Consider the following 10,516-nt stretch of genomic DNA (forward strand, 5'->3'; position numbering starts at 1 on the left):
GTTTGAATTTTATTGTTGATGTTTGATTGTGCGCTAGAGAATGCGAAGTTGAAGCTTAGGAATAGGGCGTTAATGGAGGTCGGAAAATAGATCCAGTTTTGAGGGAGGAATTGGGGAATCAATGAATTGGGTTTTTGTATGAACTAAAGAAGTAGGGGTTTTGATGTAGGTTATTTTTGGGTAGGTTAAAAGTGTTGGTGGTTGGAAATTGGTGGTGGCGGATCGAGGGAGAGAGCTGATGGCGCTGGTGAGGGGGAGACAACCCTTGGTTGGGTTGGAGATTTGTCCGAACCATTCCTATTGTGGTTTGGGTAGAACCAACTCATCCTGTTAAATGGCCGGTGGTGGCTGGAGGTGGAGGAGAGGTGCTGTGAGGAAGAAGAAGGTGAACAGTGAATTTCGATTGGGCTTGGGCCAAATCGTGGGTGGGCTTATGTGTTTTTAAATTTTAGATTTTCATTTTGACTTAAGTTTTAGACTTTGGGCCTTAGGCTTTGGGCTTTTGAGTTAGAGGAGTTTAGGTCTGGTTGATTGCTGTTGACCATTGGCTGGTTAACTGCTGTTGACCATTGGCAGGTTGACTTTGAATGTTGACCATTAGCAGGTTGAATTTGAATGTTGACCAGGGTTGACTTTGACCAATTGACCCAGTTTGACCCAGTTTGACTTTTAACTCGGATTATGATTTGGTCTATTAGGATAGGTCTAGGGCTATTAGCGTGCTTGATTTTAGGCTAAGACCTTTATATATACATGTGTACGTGTATTAACTACTATGTGATATTTCAATTTTATATACGACACTATGACACTTAGACATCCATATAATTAATAACGCGTAAACCAAAAATACAAGAAACAAGATACTCCTTAGTTCTCTAAAATAATATATGCAATAAAGTTCAATAATGTGTAAACAAATTTACTGCACTCTTTTAGAACTCTCCATGCCTCAAGTTTTGGATTTGAGTTTTATGACTGATGATGTCATATGTTAGGTGACATTTATTGAATGTGCCATAAATGGCCCGTTATCGTTATATATGGCTATTCATTGAATGTGCCATGAATGACCTGGGTATTCATTGAATGTGCCATGAATGACCAGATTGTTTGGACTGCCCTAGAGAGGAACTAAGGTATTCGCCTTGCGGGTTAGTTGTATTTATTGATTGTACGGGTGTGCTTGGACTTGTATTTGAATACCTATAGGATATCTACATATGTTATATAAAATTTCTAACTTTCTTTTGCAGGAGGGTAGGACTTAATAATATTTTGTGCAGGGACGCGGTCCTACCTTTATATAGCAGTGGATATCGGTAAGTTTTAATTCAATTATTTAGTTATTAAAACAAGTTATTATAATGAGTTAATAAGATGGGAGTCTTGCTTGAGAAGAAACTATGCCGGTTGAAATGACGGAACTACCTGTCTTCCAAGCTGAGAATGATTATATTATGATCTTTAAAGTGTTAGTTATGATAAGTAAAGACTGGAAATGGTTATATATGGTTAATCTACTCATACCAGCAAATTTCATTTTGCTGACCTATGTTTGCTTTGTTTTGGCAACGTGGGTGTGTTCTTGGGAATATAGGTGGAAAGTAGTGGAACCACGGTGTTTGATTTGGATTTGTTTCTAAAGCAATCCGGGAGTTTATTTTATTAGGTCTGATCTTTTTGGAAGTATGTAATAACGTAGTTTTATATTCATATGACATGAGAATACGATGTTGAAGACCTATTATTCTTAGAATGTTATATTGATAATTTTTGGGATGGAAGATAGTCTTTAATAAAGTGATGGTTGAGAAAGTTTGGAGATTATTGTTTTTAAGTTGATTGTTTATGATGTGGTATTTTCGGTTTTGGCCTGTGTTGTATCCACCCCGTCATGGCCTGGGTTTTTAGACAATTGAACATAGCGATGTTTGAGATATTTATATTTAAAATATTCACTTTGTAATTGTTTAGAAATTCGGGCTGTGACACACTCTGTATCCTGACATGAGGTACTAACACAACACTTACCATAATCTGACACAATTCCTACTAGATCATCGTTGACTAGTGCGGTAGTATCTCTGCCTGTGCTTCCATTCCTCTTTTCGATGTCTTCGTGTACACAGTTATTCTTCTCATCCCTTTTCAATGTTTAACACTCATACCTGAAGTGACCCTTGGTGGCACAATAGTAACATTGTCTCTCTGCCTTAGGAGTTCTAGCTTCACCCCTAGATTTGCTTATGTCATCACTTCTAGAATGAGATGGTTTTCTGCTCTTACCTCTCCCCCACTTCTTTGTGACAAGGATCTCTGAGTGAGAGGAGCTGCTTCGTGAACCCCTTCTTGTCTCCTCATTCAACAATGCCCTAGTAGCCATCTCCATGGAAATGATTCCATCCTTAGCAACTCTGTTAAGAGAAACTGCTAACGTCTCCCAATTGTCGGGTAAAGAGTTTAATAGGAACAAAGCCTCAACTTCGTCACCCATATTAATCCTCATCAAGTGTAACTGATTGATGATATTCTGTACTTCATTAAGATACTCAAACATTGAAGAACCTTCTTTGTATTTCGTGTTAGCAAACATCTTAATGAGTAACACTTTGTTTCCGGCCGACTTCCTCTCATTGAGGTCTTTGAGTTTCTTCCACAAGCCAAAATCGATAGTCTCTTGGGATACATGGTGGAAGACATTGTTATCTATCCACTGTTGAATGTACCCAATTGCTTTTCTGTCAAGCTTGCTCCACTCAGCCGCAACAATTGCGTCTGGTTTTATTCCTCCATTCTCAATTGGTTATGCCAAGTCCTTGTAATAGAGCAAGTCTTCCATCTTGGCTTTTCCAAATAGTGTAGTTAGCTCTATTCAGACTAGTCATGCGAGTGTTTACAGAATTGTCCATCTCAACAAGCTATTTCAACTCAAATCTTCTCTCAGAAATTTTATCAAACACATTCTGGGCAAGATTTTGATAACAACCTTGTTGGGCTTAATCCAACTTGGCTCTGATACCACTTGTTGGGGAAAACGATACCAATCGATCCTCACTAAAATAACTTGTACTTGGACACTCTACTACTCCAATAAAAAAATCTAAACTTTAACTACAACTGACAACCACAACCTAAACTATGGATATAACTATCACAAACAAGCAATAGAAATATAAAGCAAGTAAAACATACCACAATACAAAGATGTATCGTGGTTCAGCCAATGGTGCCTACTTCCACAAGAGATAATCCTTTTATAAGTATGTGAATGAAGATTGCAATCACTCCTTTCAAGTCTCTCCACCTTACTAGATCAGTCTTCTCTCCTTATAAGCTTTTCTCTTTGCAAGGGTTTTCTCTCAATTTTGATTGCTCTCAAAATTAGGTTTTCCAAAACCTAACTTCTGTTTTTATAGTAATCTGAAATTTTAGCGCGTCTGTGAAATTTCGCGTTACTATGGAGAAAATCAGAACCCGACTTATTCAGGCATGAGCGCGAGCGCGCTTTTAGATAGGCAAATCTGAGTGCGCGTGCCCTCTTATTTTTCCATCTCAAAAAGTCTAGTAACTTTGTTTCGTGAGAGGCTGAAAAAAAAAACTATCTTCTTTTTCATGGCAAGGGTGCGGGCGCGCCTTGGGTAAGGCCAATCTGAGCGCGTGTGTGCTCAGACTTCTTCACACGAACAGTACCAGTTTTTCCTTTTCTTCCTCATCCTCATGTGAGGGATAACTCCAATAGAACCATCATTGGAGAGCTTTCTCTTCTTAGACTTGGACTTGGGGCTGTCTTCTACCACATTTGCATTTGCTTCAAAGGGGCTTTGAATTTTCTTGTCACACATTTTGTTGTCCTCTTCAATTCTCAACCTTACAATCAAGTCCTCTAACTTCATTTCCTTGCGTTTGTGTTTAAGATAGTTTTTGAAATCTCTCCAAGATGGTGGTAACTTTTCAATAAAAGATGCCACTTGGAATGATTCATTAACTATCATTCCTTTTGCATGAAGTTCATACATTATGATTTGAAGTTCTTGAACTTGATTCATAACTGTTTTGGAATCCATCATCTTATAGTCAAGAAATTTGCCAACAACAAACTTCTTAACTGCTTCATCTTCGGTTTTATATTTCTTGTCAAGGGATTCCCATAATTCCTTTGCAGTGTCAACAAGACAATACACATTGTACAATAAATTGTCCAAACCATTGAGAATATAGTTGCGACATAGACTGTAGCGATAGTAGCATTGTCAGTCTCATTGGCCTTCAAATTAGGGGCTTCCTCTTGAAGGAACTTCGCCAAATTCAATGTTGTTAAATAAAACATCTTTTGTTGCCATCTTTTGAAATCAGAGCCATAAAACCTCTCGGGTTTCTCTTGGGGAGTACTCATTTTCTACATAAAAAGATTAACTTAGAATCACAAATATATAACTTGGAACGAACAAATATTGTCTTAAGATTGTTGTATCAGAAGTATATATATTTATTTGTAATCTCATAAAAAATTCAATGATAAAAGAGGAACTTACAGTCTTATGGAAATCAAAGAAAGAAGAACCGATCGAGTCTAGTGTTTCACACTATTTTCTTAAGACAATATTGCCCCGCAATGATGTTCACAACCTTGATAATAACTTGTCTCCCAGGATACAATGATCAATCATATAGATGTAGCACTATAAGTCTCCACGCCTGTCGAACCGAAAATATATTTATATTCTCTAATTGAAAACTTGATGAAATTCGACAAAATACATGCACTTGTGAGTGTAGAATTGTGTATGTGTTAACGTCAAATACTTGAATTTCGGGTAAAGCCACGAAACTTTTGTTTTTATTGAGTTGCTCAAAAAAAAAAAAAAGAGTTGCCCAGACGCAATTTCATATTCATTTCCAAGCATAGTGCGTTCTGGACTTCTGACACACCTTCTGGGCTTCTTGAACACAGCAACACCCACAACTACGTTTGAGAACAAATTACTAAACCGAAAAGGCAAGGGGCATTTCCATAAAACAGTTGTAGAGAAAATGGGGAGTGAAGAGCAATTCCGTGAAGGAATGCTAGTAGAAGTATGCAGTGATGATTCAGATTTAAGAGGAGCATGGTTTATAGCAACAGTAATAAAAGCATTCAACAAAAGAAACAAAAAAGTACAAATACAATATCACACTCTAACTGTAGATGAAAAGGGGACAAAGCCATTGAAAGAGTTTGTGTTAATGGTTAATTTGAGACCATTACCACCTAGAGAGAAAGATTATAACTTTAAAATGAATGATGAAGTTGATGCTTATTATAATGATGGATGGTGGGAAGGTTTTGTTACTATGGAGAAAGAGGGCGACAGGTTTGTTGTTTATTTTAGAGGTTCTAAGGAAGAAATTGAGTTTGGGAAATCTGATTTGAGACTTCATAGGGAATGGGTTAGTGCTGATGCTTCTTGGCTTCCTCCTTTGTTTGGGGAAGAAGCGCCATTCACAATGCTGGATGTGGTAATTTTCTTGTTTATTCATCTTCAAATGTTGCATCTTTCTTTCATTTGGTATTCAAGAAATCGATATAAAGTAAAAAGATTTAGGGTTTGATATGAGAATTTTACTTATATGGAGTTTTTTTCTTTGTGTTTGGTATGTTGCACTAGTGTCTGCATATATCATGGATGTGATGAAATTGTGTTAGTAGAGTTGTTCTAACTACGACTTACAGCTTAAAATGGAGGGTTTCAAGAAAATAATCAGTTAACATCATTACAACTCTATGATATGCCATTTTCGTAGTTATTTATTTGTGAGTGGGTGCTTTGTAAGGTCTTGAGCCCAAGAATTAGTTCTGTACCTAAAGAAAAGCGATATTTCTCTTTTTAGTTAGTGTGTCCCTGTGTCCTACTTATATAGGTTGCTTAGTTGGAATGCTGGAATCCAGGATATAATGTATCCAAGTCCTTGTTTTGTGTTGTAGTTTATGATAGTGAACGTTATATACATGTTCCCGTGGCTCGCATTAGTATACTAGTTTGTATTGTACCCATGCATATCATGAATGGTGTCTTTGGGAAATTATCCTAGTGCTATCCTGCCATGTTGGTACCTAGGGGAAAAGAAGTGTGTCTTGCCATCTTGGTGAGGGATGTTATCGAACTTTCACTTGGAAAGTTGTAGTTGTATTGCTATCCTAATGTTTATTCTAGATAAACTTTTGGACGTAAGCAAATGGCCATGTCTTTACTGCTCAACTGAAGAGAGACATGGAGAATTGTCTATTGAGTGCCTACAGTTTCTTTTCTTGGTGAAAGGCAAACTTCGCCTGTTGAAGTTATGAATGATTAAAAATTGGCAAGAAGTGGCTAGCTTCACAATATACTCCCTGTGTGGTCATTACCTGGGAAAATTCCACTTCTTTGTCGTGCAAATATGCGATGGATGCCAAATCCATCAAATGTTTGTATTTTTAAAATGGAATCGAAGTTTATTTTAAGGTTGCGTCATTGATTACAGTTATTTTGGTAGTAGGACCACCTTACCTAAACGACCAAAGCGCTTAAAACAACTTAATTTTACTAGTATCCTATACCAACTCAATTCTTGCTGGTATACAATGTGCAACCTTAGTTGTTAAACATAATCGGTGTTCTAAAAAGCGGCCTAGGCGCTAGGCGGTGCCCAACTGACTCTCCTACTAGGCCTAAGTTGATTCAAAAAGCAATGGACTGATTAGGTGGGCCGATGAGTCGGGCAAGGTGGATTAATTGGCCTCTAGATGGGTCTAGGCGAGGATCTGTTTTTTACAGAAAGCACCCAACCCACTAGCTATGATGACCAGCACGCAGACTAGCTCTCTTGAGGTGGATCTCACTTATTTTGTTTGGCACCTCATTCACTAATTCACTTCTTTCTCGTGTAAGTAATTGGTTCAGCAGTTCCGGGGTTCAGCTCTCCCTCTTTTTTATTTTTATTTTTGAAAAATGAATAACTGTCGAAAACAAAAGACCCATTAAGGCTTAAAATTTGAATGAGTTTAAAAGACTAAAGCCCAATGTAAATTATATGTCCCTTTAGAAAGAGAATGTGTTTTTATATGAAGTCGCTCTTTGGTCTCCCTATTCAACTTGAGCAGATCACTTGCCATCGTCTTCAAGTCTTCAACTATTACGCCTTTTTGTAATAAGTACTTTTGTCTGTTTATTTATTAAATTATGGTAAATGTTTGATTTCTTCATTTCTTGTAGTATGGGTGGGTACGACTATATATAATAATATGTATTTTAGGAACAAAAAACTGCCTGGCGCCTAGCCTGTCCAGGCTCCGCCCAACTACCGCCTAGTGTTTTTTAATATATTGAACATAAGTGTTTTGTAGCCTTTACTTTTTGTTAGATGCGTATGTATGTTCAATCAACAGATGTATCTTGTCTAAGTAAACATTTGACATCATACTTCAGATATTTAGTCAACGAAAAACTTTTACTTATTCACGAAAGTAGAATTTTCAACAGAATAGTACTAAGATACTGCAATTACGTTCCAAGTTTATGGGAGGCACCACATGAAACAACTTTAACTAGTTAGGAACTATATGTTGAATGATATACATCAGAAAGATTCTCTCAGGTTTTTGTGCTTGAAACGTGTTTTACAACTTGAAGTTATGTTTGTAGTGGAAAAATCATGGCGATGAATGTTACGTACTTATGTTAGTATCAGCCAACATTACGTCATAAGAATTTTCAGCGTATTCAGTTCTATATTTCGAGTTGACTGATACTACCTTTTTCTCTATATATTCTGTCAATATTATATATCTAACGTGAAGAGTGCATTTTGATTATGGTATACGTAATTACTACGTGTAGTCTTGTTATATGATGATTACTCATAAAAGGGTTTGTTTATCGAAATGAAAAAAATGGAACAGTAGATCACAGTTGAGGGAATTAATGTTTGTGTGCAGTGCTGTGGCAGGTTGGGCTCCTTGTGTCTGTACTCTGAAACTGAAACCTGTGCCTATTGGATGATGATACATGTTTCTTTGTTTTTTTTATGGATTTTAGCAAACCATATGTCATCTATTACTAAGGTATTATGGTGTAACTAAATTCCATTAACTCGAGTACGTGTATCTGTGTCCGACACAGCGAATTACCAAAAATCCGGGTAAACCACATGTAATTTGTGCGTGTCGTGTCTGACATGGATACGTCGACACGTCCACATATCCTATACGAATTATTTTTAAAATATGGCATGTCCATGTAACTTACTAGTGTAATTGGATGTAGGGTCATTTTCTCTTAATTGAATGTAGGATCATTGTGCTGAATTTGATTTCTCACCTTCGTTCATCAAAAGTTGAATGTCATGAATATTGTGAAAATGACATGATACAATATGTGGAACCTGTGGAGCATTTGGAACTTGTTTTTGGTGAATAATTGGAGGTTTTGAAGCATCTCACTTATGCTTATTGAGAAAATTGGCCTCGTTCGATAGTTTACGGTCTAATGCTGGGCACCCTGTTTCTACATAAATTTATTCTTAAATCAGCTTCATGTAATTTACTCTTAACACCGGCTTCTTGTTTATAGATAATTTTATTGCTCTGCTTTTGAACCTTTTCTGTTTCTTTTTTATGCAGAGTACTTCATCTAAGTTGGAAATTGATCAAAATAAAAACTTGTCTAAGTTGGAAGTAAATTTTGATGAAGGAATGCATGTAGAAGTCAGCAGCGACGAGGATGGTTTTGTTGGTGCTTGGTTTACGGCAATAGTTGTCAAAGCGGTTGGGGAGAATAAGTTTTTGGTGGAGTACCAAACCCTGAGGACCGATGATGAGACTGAGCTATTGAAAGAGGAAGTGGATGCTTTACACATCAGGCCTCCCCCACCAGAAAGTCCTCAAGTGGAAGGTTTTAATCGGCTTGAAGAAGTTGATGCTTTGTACAATGAAGGGTGGTGGGTTGGCGTCATTTCCAAAGTTCTTGGTGACTCCAGGTACATTGTCTACTTCAGGGAAAATAATGAGGAAATAGAGTTTGAGCAAGCTCAGTTGAGGGTTCATCAGGACTGGATGAATGGAAAATGGATCAGGACTTCGGAGGTATGACTTCTTGTTTCTCAATGTTTCAGTAATATTTCAAGTGGTTTTGCTTAAAAGTTGATCTGATGATGCATGTGGTAACTTTTAATTGCATATTACAGGCATTGATGTTGTGACGTGAAGGAAGTACGGGCACTTCTGTACAAGCTTCATTTCTCATAGTAAGATGAAAGGTTACTTTTAATTGGTGTATGGCTCTAGTGACTGGTGGTAGGATCATGATAATACAATCTAGAAAGAGAAACAAATTCGGTAAAGATGGAATCAGTGTGACTGAAAATGTGAATCTTGTATCTGTTCTTCTGTTAGTTGTACGTTTACTAGTATTGCTTCCTCTTCCACTAATCCTTCGCTAGTTATTGTTTGACTTTTGGATGATTCCCCCGCAATTCCTTTAACATGCTATATTGATCGGTGGAATGAGTTTTTAAGATTTTGTTTTATTAGAGCAAGGCATGTTGTTATTCCTTTTAATGCCTAAATCACTTATGTGGTAAACAAAGGTATTCATTATCCACTTATGTTGTTATTTCTTGTTAAGTAGATTGTTTAGTGATGTTTTATGCTCTCTAATCTCTTATACTTGTCACATGTTCTAATTTCTAAATGTTGATATTACAGCATTACTGTGAGTTTTAGCTGATATATCCTGTAAATGCAAGAAATAGAAAAGATACTGCTCAGAAATTGTTCATCAACTGAATCTCAGTATTCCATACTACTGGTATAATATTTGATATTTATGCCACTCCTCCAAGTCTCTAACCACCTAGACTTGGGAAGATTGAAAAGTAAAACTTGGAAGCTGTGCATGTTCAGCTCCGTTTTTACAAAAATGGATTCTGCTAGGCAAATGCTTAAGTATTCTGTGAATATTTTTATGCAGAATCTAGACGTCTTAACTCTTAAGCCTTTACCAAAAATAAAACAGACGTTTTAAGCCAGAAAAGCCTATGTGGTCCATTAAAGAGTTTCTTCAGTTCGTTCAACAAATTTCTATCGACATCTGGGTGGATAACTGGATTTCTTCCATTCCTTTTAAAAAACTCTTTGGTTCAAGACCAAACTCTCTCCTTAATATCAGATTATCAGGTATGTTCAGACCTTTACTGATCATACCACTCACTCTTGGAATTTGAGTCTTTTAGATAACTTGTTTTCTGATGCTATTGTTACTAAGATTTTAAAAACTAAAATTCACCCCTCTAACATCTCTCAAAAAATGATTTGGTCCTTAAAAAAAAATGGTATATTTTCTGTTAGATCTACTTACAACTAGTTTACTTCTCTCTTACCTTAAAAAAAAAAAAAAAACCCATTAACTTTTATGAAAAAAAATTGGAACATTATTTGGAAAATAAACACCCCCCATAGAATTAAATTGTTTGTTAGGAAAATTATGAATTGCATTCTCCT

General features: G+C 36.6%; 1 protein-coding gene across 1 annotated transcript; it reads left to right on the forward strand.

Annotated features, from left to right (window-relative positions):
- The first annotated feature begins 4,919 nt into the window (after positions 1-4,919).
- On the forward strand, positions 4,920-9,640 carry LOC147480840 (agenet domain-containing protein). The gene is made up of 3 exons (XM_086577994.1): positions 4,920-5,499; positions 8,639-9,100; positions 9,202-9,640. The coding sequence occupies exons 1-3, from the start codon at positions 5,035-5,037 to the stop codon at positions 9,214-9,216; spliced, it is 942 nt and encodes a 313-aa protein (XP_086434120.1). The 5' UTR covers positions 4,920-5,034; the 3' UTR covers positions 9,217-9,640.
- The last annotated feature ends 876 nt before the right edge of the window (positions 9,641-10,516 follow it).

Source organism: Coptis chinensis, chromosome 8 (genome assembly GCF_015680905.1).
Source record: "Coptis chinensis isolate HL-2020 chromosome 8, ASM1568090v1, whole genome shotgun sequence".
NCBI classification, from domain to species: domain Eukaryota; kingdom Viridiplantae; phylum Streptophyta; class Magnoliopsida; order Ranunculales; family Ranunculaceae; genus Coptis; species Coptis chinensis.

Excerpts from the sequence above, each read along its gene's own strand:
- LOC147480840 (XM_086577994.1), top strand. The coding sequence starts at position 5,035 with ATGGGGAGTGAAGAGCAATTCCGTGAAGGAATGCTAGTAGAAGTATGC. Across the intron at positions 5,500-8,638 it reads CATTCACAATGCTGGATGTG|AGTACTTCATCTAAGTTGGA; the intron begins GTAATTTTCTTG and ends TTTTTTATGCAG.